Genomic DNA, 24322 nt, shown 5'->3' on the forward strand with positions numbered 1-24322 from the left:
ACAAACTTCCTTAACAGTATTTATGCATAATGAACACTCAATTCCAGTGTACCAAGGTAAAGAGCATGTAGATCTAAGAAAAAACTGCAAATTTGTGTGTGAGACTGTATCTATGTATGAATGTTCTCAATCAGAGTCACAATGGTGACAAATCCATCTTGCCAAAATAGCTCCATATAGAAAACATGAAAGTTCTCATTTATATACTAGAAGTGTTACAACTCACCCCACGCCTGCCATCTAGTATTTAGCTAGCTGTATTAACATAATGGTTTAAAATTATCAATTTAAAAATCCATAACATTTTGCCTGAGAATCAGCCATTTATTCTAATGTAAGTTATATTATTTTATCTGCAACAGTTAAGTCGTACTAAGCAACATATAGTTTTGGTCCAAATAAATAAATAGGCCTAAATAAATAAATTCTTACCTAAAAATCAGTTTCTTCTTTATAAAATCGGAGAGCCTTGACAACCATTCCTATAGGATCTGGGAGTAAGTGGGTTAATAATGAAATTATCATTGGACTTCATCTTATCCCTTATGGGTGAATTGGTGTTGTTACAACTCTCCCCATGTTACAAACGTACCTGGTCTCCCTATATATTGTTGCCTTTTCTTGATGTTAAAATACATATTTTATTTCTTAAACTTTTCTTACCGTTAGTTTAAAGCAACTGTTCAAAAATAGTAAAGACAGTGACCTCTTGGTGTCGACAAATATTTGTAGATGAAAAAAAAAAAAGATGTTTAACAGAGTCTGTTTGATGTTATACAAGTAGGAATAAGATGCATTATACATTACAAGGATATATATTTCTTATAACGTAATAAGAAACGTCATCGTCACATTGCTCCGCCCATTTCCATAACTGGCTCTATGCAGGTGGCAGACAGTTAATTTACCCACTTCACAGTTCACACACCGAGTCACTCGACTAATTTGAGACGTAACGATAGTAAGAACGATTAAAAGCGCCATTTTAGTCTCAGTGTAGTCACGACCCTCTCTTACCAAAAAAAGGTAAGCAGCCATCTCCTTTTATATACAATTTAAACGTGTATTTTGTGCGCATTTTGGTTATTGTAGTGTAACGTTAAATTGTGATAATGATTCTGAGGTTTTACAAATATAGAAGATAAGAAGAGGATAACGTTATGGAAAAGTTAGGGAAAACCTTCTTGGACATGTCGATGAGAATGGAATAGTTGCTAAATCTTATTACACATCCCTCGTCTAATTCCTTACCGACCAGAAGATGGCAGTCAATACATTAAGCTCATAATCACTAGAAGCATTCAACGGGAGACTGAAATTACTTATTTAAATAAACAATTAATAATAATAATAATAATAATAATAATAATAATCTATCGCTTAGAACACCATTTCCACAAATAATAATAATAATAATAATAATAATAATAATAGTAAATAGCTTAGCTCTGCATTGACACATTTAATGTAACATGAAACCAATATAGTCATCTCTAATTTGGTATGCTAGTGATTTATGTAAAATTACCTAATTAAATCATGTGAAGCTAAAGTATTCACTGATAAACCTTGACAATATGGCCCATTGGGGCATAACACTTCTACATTTAAAAGCAAACAAAAGTTCACAACAGAATTAAACCACAATGCTCCTGACCACTAGGAGTGGTTGGGCCATCAACGCCACAGACATCAGTCTTATCAGGAACCAAACCCTGCTTCAAATATTCTGAAGTTAACAATCCACAAACAACAAATGTAAAAGTGTATTAACTTTAAATTACAAACTTACATTTACTTCACCCACACAGATAATCTTTTCCTCCTTTTTTGTATTAAATTTTTTGGCAGTTAGCAAACCAGCTTTTGGTACAATACTGCCACCAGGTGAAATGGAGTTCAGATCTTTAGTTATATACTTGATTCCACATCTGTCCCTAAAATAGATTTTCTAGTGACAAAGTCTGAACTCCTTTTGCCTACAATTTTCACATTTTATTATATGTTGTACCTTTTAAAAATGAGGTCTGTCACCGGTTTATTTATTATTATTATTATTATTTGTTTCTCGTCTTAAGCCAGTAAGTTTTAAAAATCTTAATTTTTCAGGTCAACACTGCCCTCTTGAGGTCGCTTAGAATGTTTTTTTTTTCTTGTGGCTTTTTAAAATAGAGCAAACCGCTAAGAGTCTACAGTGTACAGTTGTACAGAGCCAAAAAAGTGAAAAAATCTGTAGTTGCACTAGGCACACGAATAGCACTATAAAAAAGACCCAAATCTTGGAAGCCTGGTAAATTAGGTCAATCACTGTATTTCAACGAAATATATTTTTGTAAGAGAAGAAGAAAAAAAGGCATTTGAATAATAAGCTGAAACAGACTTGGAAAGGAAGAAAACAATTTTTTTTGTTAAATTTTTAAAGACAACATTAAATACAGAAGGCACTTACAAAAAAAAATTAAATTATAGAAACATGTTTAACATGGATTAAAAATGATAAGAAAAAATAAGGACTAGAGAAAGTGCCACATGGCTGCCTTGTACAGTACATCTCAAGTAAAATCTACAGAATGCTAATCTAAGTACAGTATAAAGAGGATTTATTGTTATTAGTTTAATGCCCCTACTAGGTTTTCATACATAATTTCATTATTTGTAATACAGATAGCACATAACACAATTGTTTTTGTCACTAGTAAGTGGTTCTTGTTTTTGTTGCAATTATTTTAAACGTTAGGCTTTGTGGTTTCTTCACCGAAGGAGTACTGGTACAACTCGATTAAGCGGTTGGCCTCCCTCTGCCCTGACAACAAAGCACCATGGGTAGTGGAATAGTATTTTCTATGGGTGGCTTCCCCAGCAAACAATACCTGTAGTGGCTTTGGAAAGAAAAAAAAGAAAAGAACAACAAAAGTTAGCTTGACCAAACATATGCTCTACAACATTACTGCCCTGGGGCCCAGTTAGCTATTTTAAGCATCAGTCTCAATCTTTCTGCTATAGAAAGTGATTTAACAGTCTCTAGCCTCTTGTTCTTTTTGTGCAGTGTGCTCTGTTGGGACAGACTGTTCCTTTTCAGACCCTTAATTGGCTAGAGCATGTTTGTGTGCTTATGCGTATATGTATGTGTTTGTCTGGCCCTTGTACAACTCAACCTTCTCATCTGACTCAAATTTCAGTCTCAGTTCTGCAGAGCTCAGCAAGACGCTTTTAAAAAACCTCCACGCAAACAACTCTGCTCAGCCTGACTTTAGAGCATCATGGGAAATTTGAACAATGACAAGGTGAAGAGGCCGTGTAAGCGGTTCTAAACACGATTCAAATGTCTTTGATTTAAAATAATCAGAAACAAGTCTTATGCCTTGGAGAGGGTACCTGATGTTTTTGGTTTAATTGGCAGATAAGTTAGTGGAAATAAAAAACATAATTTACCCACCATTCACTTATTTGCCCATCGTGTGAACATGCACTTATAAAGAGCAGTGATACTCAGATATGCAGTATATATTTTACTGCATTCTGATACCTAATCTGTTAAGCACGTACTGCAATTGTGCAAAATTTGCTTGAATTGTTTATACAACTATTTTGAAATTTCAACTTACCGGAGCCTTAGTGTTCTTAATATAAGGCAAGGGCTCCGCTAGCTTCTCCACATCTCTGCCGCTGGAGCCAACTTGAGTGAAAGAGTAAGAACCCCGGATATAAGGATTACTGCCCCACGAGGAGCGCAGGATTCGCCTTGGTTTCGGAATATTCTGGTTCCCTGTTAGAAAAATCAAACATATGAAAATAAATTGACTATTTGCCAAACACTACTAATTGATTTTTCTTAAACTTGTGCATATTGTTGCTACAACTTTAAACCCAGACAATCAAGAGAATACTTTGTACACAAATCTTTCTTTCTTTTAAACGGTATCTGCAGGATTTTTAAGCTCAAATTTAAAACATTTTAAGACCTGCACAAATATAATTAATACCATATAGTAGCAGGGTAGGGCAACGTCAATGTTAACATATTAAACTGTAAAATGAAAAAGCATAAAAAGCATGATTGACAGTTCAGATATATAGGTTTACATAAAAAAAAAGTAAATAAATTTTACATTTCAACCTTTAAATAATTTTTAAGAAAATGGATGAGTAAGAAGTGTCAATTATATTAATTATATAGATTTTTTTACATTGGCCTAAACAAAAACAGCAGACGGGCTTATTGAAATTGCAAATCCATTCTCTGCCAGTAGGTGATGCTTTTGGAATGGCATAAATATACCGGTTTCCCCGGTAACAGCAGTAAACACAGCAGCACAACTACTGACTTTGAAATGTGCAGCACTTTGGTTTATTTAATGAATTCACAAACTAAACATTAAGCCGTATCACAAATCTTTTCTTTCCATTCCTAAATTTAAGACCTCTTGAAATCATAATTAAGACTTTATCGTACCATTTAAGATACAACTTTTGATACAACTAAACTTAAGCATTTTAAGGACCCGTGGAAACCCTGTTTAAAGTATAAAACATTTTGAAGTGTTGTTCTTTTATACTGATCTATGTTTGTTTTGGTGATGTGGGTTGAGTGGACATGTGTTGAACAAGGGAAGTTAATCTTAAGTCTACCGTCATACAATGACAGAAATTAGGGGACCTTTCAATTATCAGTGGTAAGGTATGACCAAATCCAATTTCAGCATACTAATTATATAGGACTGGGGCAGATGGGAGGGGAACCTGCTGTGCATCTGGATTAAAACAGTCTGACCTAGTTAAGAGGCATGCCGGTCTGTTGACATCATCTACAGAGGATCAGAATCTGACTTGTGTTCTGTCATGAAAGGGTTACAATGAAAGAGAAACCAGAGTTGTTTACAGTACAATCTTTCACACCACCTTGGAAACTTTAGAGCCACTGTCTATACATTTACACTAGAGACCTGACCTTGTCAGAGGTACAAGTGCCTTCTTGTCACAAAGAAATATAACTTAAAAGCATGACAAGCAAACAGCATTAATATGACCAGTTAAATGTGCATGTGACAAAACTCTGACTCCTTGTTTGGATGACACACTTAAAATCCTGTACCCCTACGCACATCTCCTGTCAGCTGGATATTATCTACCTTGATTATTGTGTAAATGCAGCTCTCTAAGAGGGTCAAAACGGGGTATTATACAGTATGAATCAGGGCATGGTACTGAGAAGCTAAAATCATTAAGCAAACAACGCATTAACAATGCTCTTTCTGTTAATGGCAAATGCCTAAAAACTCTCAACAGTACTCTGAAGTCTTTGTGGTAGTGGGAAACAAACTGCAATTCAATGACAAACTGTATTACTGAGAATTACTGAGATGTGTAATTTTTTGATTTGTCACATCCTTATTACAGTTCCATTTAAACAGGATTTCACCCAAACTGCAATAATCCTGCATGGTATTATGGAGACTTGTATAATTACAGTAAAATAATTACAGCGTTATTCTTGCGCATATGCTGACCTGTAAACTGACGCAGTAGTTCGGTGCATATCTCCGCCACAGTCTCGTCGTCACATCTTTCCATGCGCAGGGCCTCTTCTCCGCAGATCCAGCCACTCAGCATGTGGCCATAGCGTTCAGGTGGATACAGCACATCAAAGCTGCAGATCTTTCTGTACCACAGCTCTTCTGGGTATGCCTGCCTCTCCAGTTGTGCATCATCCTCCCACACAAACTGAATGCTGTTGCACTCAGGGCTCCAGAAGGGCTCCGCAAACTCCAGAAAGATCTTGTCGGTAGTACTAATGCCCAGTTTCTGGATGGCCTGTGACTTGTCTAGCGGCAGTCCTGGGGAGAAGAGAGTCTCATGAGCTTTCTTCAGAACCCCAAGAGAGGCCGTTATGATCACATGGTCTGCCAGCAGACACTCGCCGTCTTCGCACTCCACACAGACCGGAGAATGGCTGGGCCGTTGGTCCTGGTTATGGTCAACCTGGTCTACAATTTCCTCTGTATCATGGGAGCTGCAGTTCCAGTGGATGCGGCGGACAGGCTTGCTGAAGCGGAGGACACGACTTGGGATGTCCTGAGCCAGGATCTCAACGATTTTAATGAAACCAGCAGGAATGACATGGTGAGCGCCGGGAATCTCGGTCCACTCACCAAACTCACTTAAAGACACTTCATCCATGCTGGGGGAACTGCTTTCACAGCTCTCCACCTGAGGCACAGAAGAAAATATTAAGAAAAGAAGAAATTGCACAGAAAACTTGCTGTTAAGGTACTTCTTGGAACCAAAACTGAAGTCTACTGAGTTTGATTATGTGACCATTCACTTTATGAATACTGTAGCCTTGCACAGCTTCATTTACTCTTGTTTTCACACAGTAAATGCTTGAGCTCTGCTAAACACACCATTTACTCTAAGGTTACAGTTCTAAACTATACTGCTGTAAACAAACACAGGCAGACGTGGCCTAGTAGGCATACAGCCAGCTGAGTGCTTTTTCTGGTCCTGCCCCTTCCTCTCATAACCTTTAGCATTACAGGATGACATTCAATATCTCCTACATTTACCTAGGTAATCCAAAGTGTTTGCTACTATCAGAATTTCTGTGAAATGCCTGACTAAACAAGTGACAAACAGTACTCCCTGTTGGAAAAAAAAAATAATTATAAGCTGGTTGAGATGTTTTGAAGCATTGCTGCTGGTTTGAGCTGCAGCCATGCTTCAAAACATACCTAACCGGCATTAGCTTTTATTTTAGAAATCAATGAATCGTGAATTTGAATAGAATTATTAACAAATGTTAGAATTAGTCACTTTGACAATATGCCGGTAAAGAGAAAAGAACGACACAACCGCATGTCGGCGCATGTGATTAACCGCTCACGTGTGACGTGCTCTGTGAAGGACCATAAATTTAGCTCTAGGCGTCATTCACACAGCGCTTTTGTTTTTACAAATATGCTTTGTGGGTAGTGGTATATGTAAAACATGCATAAATATGGGAGTGAACTTGAGCAGTGTTTTTAGAATGGCATTTCATGCATGAGACACTGCGAGAGACGTGAGCGCACCAAAAAAAGATATTTAACAGTGTTTAACAACTTCATGTGTGCTGCACTTGGAATAGAATTTTCTTTAACTAGAGGATTCATAAAGAAAAAGTAACTTGAATCATGTTTTAGTTACATTTTCAATTTGAGCAGTTAAAATCATAAAAAAATTAAAAAATTAAAAAAAATAAGAGAATCGGTCAAACAGGAACTTCCGGTTGCGACTTGTTACAGAGATGGCAAACAAGATGCCACATCAATAATTTCAAAATCAGGTCTATAGAGGTCATGATTTTTAACTATTCTGCGGCTAAATAAACCATGATTTGCTCATGAAAAATCTCTCCAAAACATTAGAGCCCTGCTCACCTTGAGGTACTGTTGTAGCATAGATAACTTGAGTTTCTTGGTGCTTTCTGAGTCATAGGGATCAAGCATGATCTTCTTGCGCACCACATCTCGTGTGAAGATCCCCACACTGTTTTGACTCTCAGCTCCCACAGGCTTTCCATTCTGGAAGAACTCCTGAGTCAGCTCGTACACCTGCAGAAAGGAGGAATACACTATGGTCGAAATATTGCATAACTTTAAAAGGAAAGTTCACTCAAAAATTAAAACTGTCATCACCCTCATGTTGTTCCAGACCATTGACTTCTATTGTATGAAAAATATATATATATTTCTCAAAATATCTTATGTTCTTCAGAAGAAAGAAAGCAAGCCATACAGGTTTGGAAAATCATGGGGTGTCTAAATGATGACAGAGTTTTTGGGTGAAATATCCATTTAAGAGGTTTTCACTTTCATTGAATTGCGAAGATATTTGTTGCATTCATAACAGTGTTTGATACTAGATTGTCAGATGCAAAATTATTACTAATTAAGAAATATCAATCGCAATCAAAAGACAGGGATCTTGCAAAAGACAATGAGAGAGATATATAGGGAGAAAGGCTCACACTAAGAACAGCAGCTCAGAATGAGGTAACAACCACAGAACACATGACTTTTACTTTGGCAGCTATGAGGTTATGACAAAAAAAAAAAAAAAACTACTTCATGTGAGGGCAGAGTCACAGGATTTAGCAGTTTATTCCACAGACAGTAGCAAAGTAACAGTTATGGTTAACCAACAAAATGTTGAGCTGGTATTTTAAGCTACAAAAATGTTAAGATTCTCTTTTAACAAAGCCCATACAACAGAATTTCAAAATGTCTTTTAAAGGGAAAGAACTTGTTTTCACCTGGTATTAAAATTTTTAATGGAAACAAACATGGAGGTAGTCAAAAACGCATTTGACCACATCACATTTGTAGTGGAAACGCTATCTGTAAGGGAAACCGAAATCTCGGCTGACCATTCATGATTAGATCACAGAAAATGCTTCTTAATACCAGGTAAAAACAGGGCCACACTGCATTGTTATTCAAGCCTTAGAATCCACAGGAGGCTACACCAAAAGGTTCCAGCTAGGTACTTGCACAAAACCAGACACTCCACTTTCTTCCATTACCTCATTGTACAGATCACTGAACTCCTCCACCAGATCCTTTGGGATCCGCTTGCCATTGTTGGTCTGGTAGTGGGCCACACCATTCTTGGTGTAGAGGCTGATGCGGCCCACACTCCTCTCCTCCTCTGTTGTGTGTTCCAGCAGCCCATTGTCCTCAGCCAGGTGGTAGATGGGGTTCCCATTTGCCCCATGAATCCAGGTTGCTCCAAGTTCCAAAGTAGTTTTACCTGTAGAGAGAGGGAAATGAGCCACCTTGAAAAGATGTATTATTATTTAATTTATGTATTTATCTGAGAAGGTTAAGGATCAAGGAATAAAAAAGTATGCTATCGTATGCCAAGACTTTTGTCTCACCGTGCTGTATGCTTTGCACTCTGCCTCCGATACGGTCTGAGGCTTCTAGAACCGTGACATTGGTGAAGCCCCTCTCCAAGAGGGTTTTGGTGGTGACAAGGCCGGCCAAGCCCGCCCCAATTACTACTATTTGCGGTTGTCGTTTTCTGTGTAAGGCACTACTAAGAGGATCATCAGTGCTGTCTGAAGATATTTCACAACTTTGCATGCCGTCCAAACTCTTCTTCTAGGGAATCTGGGGAAGGGTGAGATGGGGAGAAACTATTAAAGTGAACACCAAGCCCTCCAGAAAGGCAAAAAAATAGAGATTATTCACTGAAAGTAGGAAAAGAATGCATCAAAGATAGAGAACTTGATATATTTGAGCATTTGGTTTATAGGAATGACTGTAACACAGAGTCTTTTCAAACCATAACCTTAAATAACACCATTCCCATTTCTTATCTCCAACCTCATATTGAAAATGATTATACCACTGCAGTGCTGAACAAGAATGAAGACAAAGCTAAAAGGCTAGTGACGCATGAATCTGTGTCCTCAGATGGATGAAGACTTAAAATGAGAATACACATTGGACAGGGCAACAGACTTGCAACAACATAGAACAAAGGTCCTTATATCTGGACCTCAAGATCCATTTTCCTGCAGAGTTTAGCTCTTCCAACCCTAATCAAACACACCTGGACAAGCTAATCAAGGTCTTCAGGATTACTACAAAGTTGCAGGTAGGTGTGTTTAATCCAGGTTGGAGCTAATCTCTGCAGAAAAGGTCCAGAGTTGAGAACCCCTGCTATAGAATGTAAAATGTCCAGGCCCAGCTCCAGAATCAAATCACTGAGGGTGCTTCTTAAATTAGTGAAGGTGCTCTCTCTCTCTTGCTATATATAAATATATAAATAAATATATATATAATGTATGTGTGTGTGTGTGTGCCATCCATTGCTATGGCGCAAGAGCTTTATAATCACTGAACTATGATCTTTGTTCATACTTGTCTTAGTTCATCGTAAAGTTAAATTATAATCAATTAAAGGGATACTCCACCCCAAAATGAAATTTTGAAAACCCGGAGGCTTGTGACTGTTCCATAGACGGCCAAGTAAAATACACTGTCAATGTCCAGAAAAGTATGAAAAGCACCGTACAGTATTCTTGTCGCTTCATAACGTTACGGTTGAACCACTGATTGCAGATGGACTATTCTGATGATGCTTTTCATACTTTTCTGGACCTTCACAGTGTATTTTATCATAAACTGTGTTTCGAAGACGAACTAAGCTTTTACAGGTTTGGAACGACATGGGGGTAAGTGATTAATGACAAAATTTTCACTTTAGGGTGGAGTATCCCTTTAAGTTCTCTACGCTGCATAATGAATCTCTTATTTACATTGCGTCTACACTTTGTTTTAATGAGATGATCTGTGCTGAATTTAAATGTGTCTGATTGGCTGTTGGGTTCCAGAAATCAACAGATATGTTTGTGATTGACTATATTGCTCAACGCTGCAAAAGATGTTGAAATAGAAACCAAGCTCCAGAGCTCAAATCATAAAGCACTGGATAGTTTGCCAAATCTGCAATGAAATGCCATTATTACAGCATTAACTGAGGGTGCTATTGTTTTTATTTGTGTTGATGAATGAATCACAAATGAATGCGCTCTTCACATTTCCGTTCAGGCTTTTCAGACAAGTATTGTGTCCCAATTTGCCTACTTATACTATGCCCTAAAAGTATACTCTTTTTGTGAAGAAAAGTACATACTTTTGAGTATGTAGCAGAATAGTAAGCAAGCTGTGGGACAAACTACTTCGTCATAACTGTGTCTTTAATGGGCCACTCTGTTGCTTAGTTACATGCATTCTGTCACTCTTTAAACTGCCCTGTCAATCATCTTGTCACAGTTAACATAATCCACATTTTGATGAATTTGATTTCCTGCCAGAACGTTGATCTGCCAGTCGTGGGTCTTTCATGCTGAGAACTCTGCTCATGTGTTTGCATAATGATGCATTTAAAAGTTAATGACCAAACGTATCTTTATAAAAGTTCACAATGTTTCTGCAGATGAAATATAACGCAGATAACATTAAGTAAATATCTTTTCTCCAGGTTAGACATATTTATCACTCAAACTGTCCGTTGGTCTCGCATATCCACCATGTTTGTAGTTTTTTTTAACACTTTTTATGTGTGTAGCTCTAATCAAACCCTTGTCCAATGTGCAATGGGTTGTGGGCAATATTAGCCATTAGAGTGTGCATCGATCTGCACTCCGAATTCCAACCAGAAGATTTCAGTATTCAACATATTACAATTTGGGACATACTAATTCTATTTTCACATACTATTTAGGATAGATAGTATGCGAATTGGGACACAGCAAAGTGTAGCTTATGTGTGACATCCAAAAGGAAAAGATGCACCTGATGTTGGACAGACCTCATGAGAGAAGTTTATCAATGACCTGAATGGGTGAAGAGGAGTAATAATGGAATATTGCTATGGATGCAGGATGATTATGGTGGACTAAACAGAAATCTTCCTTCCATCAAAGTGAAAGGACAATGTTCTCTTCTTTATATTTCATTATACGCAACTGCACACACTCCTTATCTGTCGGTATTGTCATTGTACCCTGTAGGCATAGCTACGCACGTGCAATGAGGAAGAGATGGACAACTGTGAATGAACATGATTTAAATGAATGAGGTTGTGGCTACTATGCTCTCAGTAGACACCACAATAACCTCCTGTTGGGAGTGTGCACAGGCCAAATTCATAATTCAAACACAGTTTGTTATCAGACTGTGGAGAGGACAGGAAGGGCTGGCAGTGGCATGAATGGGTTGTTTCGTTCTTCAAAATTCTCAGCATGTGACCTCAACTGAATTTAGCCACACATTAGCAGACTGTAAATGTGGCTGAACTAAAAACTTTAGATGGTTTATTACATTTGTAAAATAGATTTCCTAAACAAATGGAACACAATTTTCCAAAGATAATCAATTCACCATGCAAAAACAACAAGTGTCAGGGCAAAACATAAAACATGAAAGTAATATGTATGTAATAAGGATTAAGTAAATACATAAGGTTTTTTTTACACTGAACTTCTGGAAACATGAAGCATACTAAAACTCTCTATGTGTGGCCTACAGCTAGAAAAACAACCCAACTATAGATGAGCTTTGCAGCTGTATATCCATAAATACAGAGTGAAGACCAGTTTTTCCAGATTCTGTAAAAGATATCATTAATGCTTTAAGAAGTTGACCTTACACTATTTTTGTCATTTATAATTTAAGCAGAGGAAGTTGGTTACTGCCAGCAGTGATAGTATGAGAAGCGCCTGATTCTTGGATTAATGCTTGTCTAGTGAATGGGTCCCTTTAGCAAACTAAGCTTGTGAATGTACTGTATGCTATCTAGTTGATCTGCACTGACCTCCTGTTAAACAGAGTAGCAGTGAGGTGTTTATCAGTGACTCACAACCAGAAACTCCTATAGAAAGAACACTCTATAGTGAGGTGGAGAAGGTTTTTTGATGGGGTCCTGAAATGGAAAGGCCTAGATAACCCCAACTGCAACTTCTGGTCCTCACCCCACCCGTTCCAGTCTCATGCAGTTTGAGGTGAATCAGAGTCTATGTGCAATGTTTAACAGACACACATCTCTGATATAACCAGTGCTTTCTAGATTGTGGAGCACATCAGAAGTTTCTGAAGGCATTGCAAAAAGCTGTACCAAATAAAACATAACTACAGACCTTTTTCTTAACACAGTGGTTATGGATGAGAGGGTTTGTGTAAGAAAAACTATGCATGAGAACATCCTTGCCTTGTGGCACATCTGGTTTCAAGGTAGAAGGTCACAGCTTGTGACGTTAGGACGAAGCCATAACAGAATTTTAGATATAAACATAGAAAAAAAGGTTCCATTTAGAAACTTAAAGGGTTATATCAGGCGCTACATATTTGAAACCCCTAAAAGGTTCTATATAGAAACCCTTTTTTAAGGGTTCAATCTTTAGGGTTCTTGGTAGCCAAGAAAAGGGTTCTATATAGAACCTTTTAGGGGTTCCAATAATGGGATCATTTTATTTTTTTTTTTATAAAATTTTATTACTTAAAAAGCTTGTATACATATACTTTAAACACTAGAAAGACTAAAATTACTATAAAAATAACATCAAAGTATTATGTGATCATTTAAGACACTTTTATTAGCATTTACAATGACATAAGCAATATATAACAGCAATTTACAGTGCAACAATTAGAAGAATTAACATAAATCCATGTTTCATTTTTATTCTTATTTTTTATTATTTTTAAACTTAAAATTACAAAACAGTACATTCCATTTTAGAAATATTAACGTTTTACACATGTGTCAGTCATAAATATGTTGACTGCTAGAATCCATAACAAAAAAACAAAAATAAATAACACAAATAAATTAATTGAAAGTCAACCTGCAAAAAACTGCAAGTACATAAATAAATAAAAATAGAATGTCACCAAATTCATAAGCATTAAATAATAATTTTAAATTCATAAGCATTTAAACAATAAAAACATGAACCCATGACAATTTGACAAAAAGCACTGGGAATGGCTATACAGTGCTGAATGAAAGAAACTGAGTGATGGCTTTTGGATGCTCCATACTGAACAAATAGGAGACAGCAAACAGATACTTTTGACATCTCTGTTGTCAGTCAGTGACATGTCCATTTTGATGCTAACTCTCTTGCATTGAGGAGGCTTGATATCCTAAGATGGAGATGAAAGTTGGAGAAACTTTTATTAGACCTACTGAGAATACAATACAAAGGAAAATGTCTCAAGGTTATGTATGTAACCCTAGTTCCCAGAGGGAACGAGACACTGCATCGAACGCATTGGAAACGCCTTTCAGCGTGACAATGCTCTGAATTGTGTGTGCAATCAGACCAATGGATGGGCGCGACGTCATGGATGGGGTGACATATGACCAGGAGCTATAAAAGCACGAGGTGGAGATAGCGGCTGCTTCTGGAGAATGAGGAAAGCACTCACAGGGATGCCAGAAGTATGACAGGAGACGCAGCATCTCATTCCCTCTGGGAACTAGGGTTGCATACGTGACCATGAGATGTTCCCCTTCAGGAACTCAAGCTGCATCAAATGCTTTGGGAACGAGATGCCCATGCCGCCAGACTTTCAAGTCCCTGTGTAGTGTGTATGACTTCAGCACAACTACGGCAAGAGGAAGGAGGAACCAGAAGCAGTACAAATATCGAGGTCGTATAATCTGACGAATGTGAGCGGTGCAGACCAACCCACAGCATTACATATGTCCTGCATAGCCACACCCGACAGGTAGGCCTTGGAGGCTGCCACACTTTGGGTGGAGTGAGCCTTGACCCCTTAGGGTGAAAGGAGGCCAGAGTACTCATATGACATACAAATGGCATCAACGATCCACCAACTGTGGGTCTGATTAGTGGCGGGCAGACCCCTCTTGGAAGGACCATAATAGACAAACAACTGGTCAGACTTCCTCCACATGGCAGCTCTGTGGACATTTGTGTCCAGTGGTCGCACATCAAATTTAGCTTCTGCTGGTCAGGCTCCCGAAAGGGAAGAGGACAGAAAGCATGAAGTACGACGGGCTGTGGTACTGAGGAGGGCACTTTAGGGATGTATCCTGGCCTAGGGTACAGAAAAACTTTGGCCAAGCCGGGCGCAAAGTCTAGGAAGGAGGAGGCCACTGAGACGGCCTGCAAATCTCAGACTCTTTTTAGAGAAGAGATGGCTAATAAGAAGACCTTCTTAAGTGTCAAAACTCGATCTGAAACCTCCTCTATTGGTTCCCCTGCCCCTGTCTTGACAGGTTTTTTGCTCCCTGATTGAGATGCCCAGGGCGCGAACAGAGACCTCCCTGGCGGTTGATGTATGAGACCACTGGTGTGTTGTTGGTGCGCACCAAACACAAGGTGATCTCTTAGGTCTGGGAGAAAGTGTTTCAATGCTCGAAATACGGCCAGCATCTCCAGGCAGTTGATGTGCCACGTGAGATGGCGGCCACTCCACAGACCGCAGGCAGGGTGGCCACTCATGACTGCACATCAACCAGAGAGGGATGCATCTGTCATTAACATTACGCGACGACAAGGAACTCCCAACACCGGCCCCTGTGTCAAGAAACAAGGTTTCCTCCACATGTCTAAGGCACAAAAGCATTGCCGCGTGACCTTGATCATGCAAAGCGGATTTCCTCTCAAGGAAAACCCCTTGGTCTTGAGCCACCACTGTAGGGGTCTCATGTACAACAGGCCAAAAGGTATCATGTTGGATGCAGCTGGCATCAGACCCAGTAATTTTTGAAACTGCTTGTCAGTGAGTGACCGGCCCTCTTTGACTCTTATGACTGCAGTGAGGATCGACTCGATCCGAGCAGGAATCAGCTGTGCCTGCATCGTGGTCGAATCCCACACCATGCCCAGATAAGTGTTCCTCTGTAATGGAGAAAGCACACTTTTCTTCACGTATAGTCTTAACCCCAACTCTTTCATATGGGCGATAACGACATCTCGATGTCGAACTGCTGTCTGCTCCGATTGAGCAAGAATAAACCAATCGACGCTATATTTTAGTATGCGGATGCCCTGCAATCACAGTGGAGCCAGAGCAGCATCCACACACTTCGTGAACGTACGGGGTGAGAGTGCGGGGCCAAACGGAAGAACCCAATATTAGTAAGCAAACCTCAGGAACTTCCTGTGTTGAGGAAGGATGGAGACATGGAAATATGCATCTTTTAGATATATCGTGACAAACCAGTCCTCGGACCTGATCTGAGACACAATCTGTTTGACAGTGAGCATCTTGAACTTCAGTCGCATGACTGATCGATTTAACTGACACAGATCTACAATCAGACGCAACCCACCCATCCTTCTTCTGAACTATGAATTACTAGCTGTAGAACCCAGATTCTCTTTCGAGAGGAGGGACCACCTCGATGGCCTCCTTCCTCAGCAGAGTATTTACTCTGTTGTCTGATGTTCTCTGGCGGACACAGAGACGTGCGCTTGCTGGAGGACGCTGTGCCCAGAAGCACCGGCGGAGGCAGGGTTAACAGCTCGGCCCCCTGAGGGGACTGAAGAGAGATGGGCACCGCGTAATTAGGTGTACACTGCTCTTCCCCAGCAGGAGCTGCCAAAAAAATCACTGCTACAAAAACAAAAACTCCTCATCAACAAAGACGGTCCTCAGATCAGCCTTCAGCTTTGAAGCATCTTTGAAGCCTTCAACCATTGAAACCACGCCACACCATTAAACAGATAAACCACGAGTGGTGAAGCGAACCTCACTCGCCTCTCCTGCGCCTATCAGTATCAGGACAAACCACACTCTGAAACTGAAACGATGCCGCACCAGGAGACAGATAACCCGCGAGTGTCTGTTCAACTCGGGGCATCGCTCTATAACCACGCTTATTTAGTCCCGTGACATTGCTGTAATCAATAAGAGAGGGACTAAAAAGGCGGGCCAAATATGGTTTTGATCACGATCTCAACACCTCAGTGTGGAGATTAGGAAAAAACGGCAAGCCCCGGTGTGGAGGTGGTGGCTTAGACCTCAAAAAACACTCATCTAACTTGCTATTTGAGGGTTCAGCCGCCTTCTCCGCGGGCCATTCGAGATTTAACTTGGCCACCACGCGAGTTATAACCTCCAAAAGCTCCTCGTATTGTGCAGACTGGGGTGATTCATCGGCACTCTCGCCATCGCCCTCCTTGAAGGATGACAGTTTAAGCACTGAGACCTCTCCCTGGAGGGAAGAAACCGCTCGCTCAGAGTGTGCTTCCGAACCCTGGGAGGTGGCACCGGATCCCTCCTCAAAGAGAGCCTTCCGGGAGTGAAGTGACCGCAGCGAGAGGCACTCACAGTGCAGACAGTCAGCCCCCTATAGAGCTGATTTGGCATGCTTCGCTCCCAGACAAACAACACAAAGACTGAAATGCTGCTTATCTTTATCATCCCCTTTATAAGTTTTCTGCTTTGACTTTGGCATTGTTTCTTGATAAATAGTGACAGACAACGGTAAATAAGACATACACACATAAAGCGCTTCGCTGAATGACAGAAGCTGCCGCTGTCTCCACCTCACGTGCTTTTATAGCTTCCTGGTTACATGTCACCCCGTCTGTGACATCATGCCCATCCATTGGTCTGATTACACACACGATTCAGAGCATAGTCACGCTGAAAGGTGTTCCCAAAGCATTTGACGCAGCTCGAGTTCCTGAGGGGGAACAGAGAGGAATCTCACCCAATTGGATCAAATCTTAAAAAAGTGACGTGACATACTGTACAGCCAAGTATGGTGACCCATACTCAGAATTCGTGCCCTGCATTTAACCCATCCAAAGTGCACACACACAGCAGTGAACACACACCTGGAGCAGTGGGCAGCCATTTATGCTGCGGCGCCCGGGGAGCAGTTGGGGGTTTGGTGCCTTGCTCAAGGGCACCTCAGTCGTGGTATTGCCAGCCCACAGGAGTCAAACTCTCTAACCACTAGGCCACGACTTCCCCTTACTTACTTTAAACTTACTTTAACAGGGAAGAAGAGTGATATCATCTGAATGCAGATGACCAAAAAGTAATGCTGTACTGAGTCTAGAACTGCAGTGACAGTGCAAACATAAATTCTTTATTTATTATGCATTTAGCATATTAGCATGATAACCTGCTTGAAAAAAAAGAAATATTGTACCTTTTTGTGTCATTGTTTTGCAGCAGGTTGGTCATGTGTCCTTTGACTTCCACTTTTCACAACTCTGTTGAGGTTGGTGGTTAAAACCTTAAAAGTTAAAATCTTCATTTCGTAATGCATCTTCAGCAACCAAATACAGTGTGTTTAGCATAATTAATTCAGTAAAACAAATAATGATATTTTACTACACTATAACAGCAAACACCAAATACTTGCAGTTGTCTGCAGAAAAATAAAAAAATGGAAATATCTCCATCAGCTTTTCTCTTTGTTCTTCTTGGGTTCTCTTGAATTCATGTTTATAACTGCAATTTGACTGTGATTTGACTGCTCCTCAAACATTTTTTCATCCTATGTTTTCTAGGTCCAATACAATCTACAGTACAAAGAAAATATCAGGCTATAACATGAACTCTCGCCACCATTATTGGTAAATCCACAACAGTATTTATGAAAATTAGTGCTGTCAATTGATTCTAAAAATTAACTAATTAATCACACTTTTTTTCTGTAATGAATCGCGATTAAACTTTTATTTTGTGATAAATATAATTTTGTATTGCAATAATTTCTCATTCAATCTTCAAATACAAAAACAACGACAGTATATTTTTTAATATTTGTCTAATGCCATCTTTTTATGTCTGAAGGTAAGCATCACTGATACTAATACTACTGATGTCTCTAGGAATTTTGTTTTATTTTTATTTTTTTTTTATATAATATTTAACCATTGACTATAGCCATTCAACATTACAGCATTCTTAAAGCTCCTTTTTTTCTTGTGTTCTTTGATTAACAGATATCACAGCAGCTGCGTTATTTTGGCTGTCGCTGCTGAACATGACACGAATCTGACATGCATCCTGTTTTTTCACAAACTTTACCCTCTTCAGGTATTAAAGTCTCTACTAATGAGCTGAGTTGAATTGGGTGTGTTAGATGTGGGAGACAGTGCTGGGATTCTCCAGCACAGTTTTGAAAACGACTGCATTTCAGAGATATGTTCTTAAATCTGACTCCTATATAACAAATGCTTACATACATGCACAGTTTTAAGGTAGCTTTAAATTTTTGGTAACTTCATGACTTAACTGACAACATAACGATGACATTGCATGCTCAATGTTTCATTTGCCCTTTAATATGAAATTATATACAGTGCACACCACTGAATTTGTGTGTCCATTTGAAGAGCATGTGCTATGAGCAAAGTACAGTATAACAGCTGACAGGACAGGAAAATTAGTTTTTACTGACATATGGCCTGACAACATCTCATCTGACCGCAGTTCACTGTTGTTCTTCTGAAGCTTCCTCGTCACCTGTACCTTTTTTGCACCTGGTGAAGGTGAAGTTGGAGTGCACATCTGAAAAATCTCCCATTTGATGTGGTCATTAAGACGTTCTGAGTCTAAATAAACACTAAATAATCTTTCTTGTCAAGAAAAAAGAGACAGAAGCAGCAGTTGTGAGTGGGGTGGCCAACCCTAGCTCCGGCCCTGTGTTTGAGTTCAATATTTTTAATGCCGTTAAAACAGCACTAATCAAAATATTTAGTTAAATTTTCTCACTTACCAATGTAATCATCAGTGTCTTGAGCGCTGAGCTCAAACAAATCTCTGTAACGGTTGAAGTTTAAAATGTGTAATCATCAGTGTCTTCGCGCGCTGGGGCAGCTCAAAGATACAAAGTCTCCGTATCGTTTGGAGGGTTGAAGTTTTTAAAATGTGGAAACGCTGCACACTCTCGCGAGAGGAAATGGGGCAAAACTGAAAATTTACAAAAACACTAAACACTATTCACCAGAACATAAGGCTGAAATTGCTATACCCTATACACTGTATCATGTGGCAATTATTTTCTATTGAACTTGAAAGTGTACGAGTACATTGTAAGTTTATTTTCTTCAGAATGTAAGGTGTGCCAAAAAAAAAAAAAAAAAAAAAACAGAAATATATATAGCCTAATGTAAACACATACATAAAGCACTGTTTGGCCCAAAGAATGCTTTTGTGCCAAAAAATATATATATGCTCCTTACACAGGACCTCTATGGAGTTGAGTAAAGAACCCTAGGGTTCTATATAGAACCCCAATGAACCTTTTTGTCTAAGAGTGCAGTGTACTGCATGGTTTCCGTTGTTCCAGTCCACTGATCCTACTTAAGATGACCCATATAATGCTGTCTTTTTTTTCTTTTCTTTTTTTTTAACAAACACTTAGGCTCCCTGTTAGCATCAACTAGAAGTTTTGATGTTGAGGGCACTTTTGCCCCTTTTCTACCAACAGATTTCTGGGTCTGGTGCTTTAGACAGTGACCAGTGTAGAACACAAGAAACCGCTAAGTTTTCAAAACAACAGCAAATCTGATGCAAAAAAAAAAAAAAAAAAAAATTGATCCAGAGACACCTTGTAACATAAAAAGAGAACTAACTCAAGTATTTTGAAATTCTCCTATTTCAGCAACCTCAAATAGCACTATTCTAACATCACTGTGGCTCGAATATACAGGTGCTGGTCATATAATTAGAACATCATCAAAAAGTTGATTTATTTCACTAATTCCATTCAAAAAGTGAAACTTGTATATTATATTCATTCATAACACACAGACTGATATATTTAAAATGTTTATTTCTTTTAATTTTGATGATTATAACTGACAACTAAGAAAATCCCCAAATTTCAGTATCTCAGAAAATTAGAATATTACTTAAGACCAATACAAAGAAATAATTTTTAGAAATCTTGGCCAACTGAAAAGTATGAACATGAAAAGTATGAGCATGTACAGCACTCAATACTTAGTTGGGGCTCCTTTTGCCTGAATTACTGCAGCAATGCAGCGTGGCATGGAGTCGATAAGGTTGTGGCACTGCTCAGATGTTATGAGAGCCCAGGTTGTTCTGGTAGTGGGCTTCAGCATTCTTGGGTCTGGCATATCGCATCTACCTCTTCACAATACCTCTTAGATTTTCTGTGGAGTTAAGGTCAGGCGAGTTTGCTGGCCAATTAAGAACAGGGATACCATGGTCCTTAAACCAGGTACTGGTAGCTTTGGCACTGTGTGCAGGTGCCAAGTCCTGTTGGAAAATGAAATCTGCATCTCCATAAAGTCAGCAGAAGGAAGCATGAAGTGCTCTAAAACTTCCTGATATACGGCTGCGTTGACCTTGGACCTCAGAAAACACAGTGGACCAACACCAGCAGATGACATGGCACCCCAAACCATCACTGACTGTGGAAACTTTACACCGGACCTCAAGCAACGTGGATTGTGTGCCTCTCCTCTCTTCCTCCAGACTCTGGGACCCTGATTTCCAGAGGAAATGCAAAATTTACTTTCATCAGAGAACATAACTTTGGACCACTCAGCAGCAGTCCAGTCCTTTTTGAAGCGAGACGCTTCTGAAGCTGTCTGTTGTTCAAGAGTGGCTTGACACAAGGAATGCGACAGCTGAAACTCATGTCTTGCATACGTCTGTGCGTAGTGGTTCTTGAAGCACTGACTCCAGCTGCAGTCCACTCTTTGTGAATCTCCCCCACATTTTTGAATTGGTTTTGTTTCACAATCCTCTCCAGGGTGCGGTTATCCCTATTGCTTGTACACTTTTTTTTCTACCACAGTTTTTCCTTCCCTTCGCCCCTCTATTAATGTGCTTGGACACAGAGCTCTGTGAACAGCCAGCCTCTTTTGCAATGACCTTTTGTGTCTTGCCCTCCTTGTGCAAGGTGTCAATGGTCGTCTTTTGGACAACTGTCAAGTCAGCAGTCTTCCCCATGATTGTGTAGCCTACAGAACTAGACTGAGAGACCATTTAAAGGCCTTTGCAGGTTTTTGAGTTAATTAGCTGATTAGAGTGTGGCACCAGATGTGTTAAATATTGAACCTTTTCACAATATTCTAATTTTCTGAGATACTGAACTTGGGATTTTCCTTAGTTGTCAGTTATAATCATCAAAATTAAAAGAAATAAACATTTGAAATATATCAGTCTGTGTGTAATGAATAAATATAATATACAAGTTTCACTTTTTGAATGGAATTAGTGAAATAAATCAACTTTTTGATGATATTCTAATTATATGACAGGCACCTCTATCTATCTATCTATATATATATATATATATATATATATATATATATATATATATATATATATATATATATATATATTATTTATAAGGTTTTTTTTTTTTTGTTTTAAGTGGACTTTGTGGACTTGTAGTAATGTACAAAACATGTACCGGCATCTCGCTTGCCATAGAGGGCAGGCTTTGAGGGACGCACACACTCTACATGACCTAGAAATCACAACCTACACCCTCTATGAGTCTGCCCCTCGACTCACACATTGTAGGACAAAGGAAGTACTTCAGCAAAATTTCAATAAAGTTTTCCCTTCATCCCATCCCACATTACCAGCAGGTCCCTTATTTAAAGCAGACTTGGAACTGTTAAACAGACCCATATTTAAGACTTACAATCCAAATACAGGAAATAAAACATGCCAGGAACTGTCTATTTGAAGAAGATAACCTTCCCCAAGCCGGCAGAGGAATCTCTTTCCTGGTGCGATACAGTAGCTACAGGAAAGGATTTGATCTATACTAATTAATAAGTTTTATCCATATTAGCTTATTATTATTATTATTAGCCTATGCTCATTTAAAATATATATATAGAGAGAGAGAGAGAGAGAGAGAGAGAGGAAAAAGTAGCACCGGGTCATTTGAGTTGATAAAAGCGAAGTTTGGGTGCTGATAAAGTAGCTGCACAAAGTCAGCGCTGCCACGTAACTACATACTGTAGCCTACTGTTACAGGCGAGTGGCCTCCAGTAATAAGAAAGAAACGTCAACCTGTAACAATGACCAAATATCCTTTTTCATGAAATCAACCATCAACTTTTACTGTACCTTTTTTCAGCTAACGGAACATTTAAGTCATAATTTATAGCATATGTCCTAATATAACAGCACATTAGAAGCAGCTCAATGAAAACTGTATTGTAACAGACAATGGACTGTGTTTTCGAGAAAGATAAAGGAAAAACAAATAAGACACATAAACACCTCCGACAAGAAAACACTGATCAGTCCTGCGAGTCAGTTTTGTTTACAGTTTTGTTTGGATGCACCGTTTCTCCGTTGACAGCCTACATCATTAAAACGCGCAGTACTGTAATGGTAAAAACGCACACAAATCATCTTATTTAGTATGGTCTTTACCGGACTTTGTCGTCTTCAGCGTAAAGCGGAGAGGAATCCTCTGTTCTTTGTATATTCGCAGCGTCTCGCTTTGTATTTATGTGTCTTGAAACCAGAAGCAGCCAGTTTAGTCGATGCCGCTGCCTCCTCGCTGAATAAATATGAGGATTCGTGACGTACAGCAACGAAACCAACACCGGCGCTCGAGCGAGTCTTGACGTGACTCACGGTTTGTCACAGGGGCGTTTGAACACTCATACACACACACACACACACACACACACACACACACACACACACAAAAGAGAGAGTACAGCTGGTTTTGTTCAGCCTTGTACGGCAAGCGCCTATCCTTAAGCAAACAAACAAATAAAAGCATGGTTGAATGAATTAATCAATATTTCAAATTAAGTGTTACACACTATATCACATTTTGTAGCTTGAAAATGATTGATTTAAAAAAAAAATATGTACATCAAAAATGATATAAACCCATTTATAATAATACTCATAAGAAAATTCACTAAAAGTGTATTAATTTGCCTAAAGATTATTTCCGATCCAACCATTGTTATGTAATTCACAGAAGACTGTAATATTGCTATTGGGTAAGAGATGTACTTTTAACTTGCTTACGAAGATTAAATGCAACCTTTGAGACTAATTTTATCAACTTGCAGTCTGATTTCAATGTGTATTTTTATCTTTAAAAAGATTCATCCGATCAGACTTCCATTCATTTTTTTTCTAGCTCTCATCTCTTGTTAGTTGTTCTATTATAAATCCAGTTCGGCAGATTCACAACTTCCCTTTTTAAACACAGTATAACACTTTTTCAACATACTGTAAAAAACTCAACAATTCATGTTCTGATATGATTAATCCTAAATAGATATTTTATGCTAGGAATGCAAATAAAACTTGATAGTGGTTTAGTTCTGGGTGTGTTGTTTTATGCATTTATCTGTCTAGTCTGTTCTTTGTAAAATGTTTTCCTCCAAATTATCCTTGGCATATTATAGTTCAGCGCTCACGTGTGAAAGAGAAGAAAATCATGTGCTTGTTATAAAGAAGGAAGTTATGCTATAAATCTCACATTTTAAACCTTACTATGTTCATCACCAACAAATTCATAGTAGACTATGACTGATAACTCCAACTAGAATATGAAAGAAAATGTATATTAGGAAACCTAATTTAATAAAAGCCTGGTATATTCCAATGCCATGCGATTAAAGGCCTGCTTTCTACAAGCTTTGGTTTAAAAAAAATCACAAGAGGATTAGCAGTGGTCGGTACGTTCCTGAGATGTAAAACTAGTTAAAACCCATTCATGAATGGGTGCCAAAGCTCAGCTGATTAAAATTAAAATACTGAGGATTAGAAGCGTTCCATTTGGGAATTGGAAAAAAAATACTTAT

General features: G+C 38.8%; 1 protein-coding gene across 2 annotated transcripts; it reads right to left on the reverse strand.

The window, feature by feature from the left end:
• Positions 1 to 2295: 2295 nt before the first annotated feature.
• Positions 2296 to 23134, reverse strand: LOC109061636 (spermine oxidase-like). 2 transcript variants are annotated; one of them, XM_042759894.1, is made up of 7 exons: positions 22923 to 23134; positions 8915 to 9149; positions 8561 to 8787; positions 7416 to 7589; positions 5508 to 6207; positions 3606 to 3766; positions 2296 to 2879 (listed from the first exon to the last, which is right to left on the reverse strand). In XM_042759894.1, exons 2-7 carry the CDS (start codon positions 9120 to 9122, stop codon positions 2727 to 2729), a joined length of 1623 nt encoding a protein of 540 aa, XP_042615828.1. In that variant the 5' UTR covers positions 9123 to 9149; positions 22923 to 23134; the 3' UTR covers positions 2296 to 2726. The 2 variants fall into 2 exon arrangements, with proteins under 2 accessions (XP_042615828.1, XP_042615836.1); XM_042759902.1 differs by lacking the exon at positions 22923 to 23134 and adding an exon at positions 9388 to 9539.
• Between the last annotated feature and the right edge of the window lie 1188 nt (positions 23135 to 24322).

The sequence above is a fragment of the Cyprinus carpio genome, chromosome A1, assembly GCF_018340385.1.
Source record: "Cyprinus carpio isolate SPL01 chromosome A1, ASM1834038v1, whole genome shotgun sequence".
Taxonomy (NCBI): domain Eukaryota; kingdom Metazoa; phylum Chordata; class Actinopteri; order Cypriniformes; family Cyprinidae; genus Cyprinus; species Cyprinus carpio.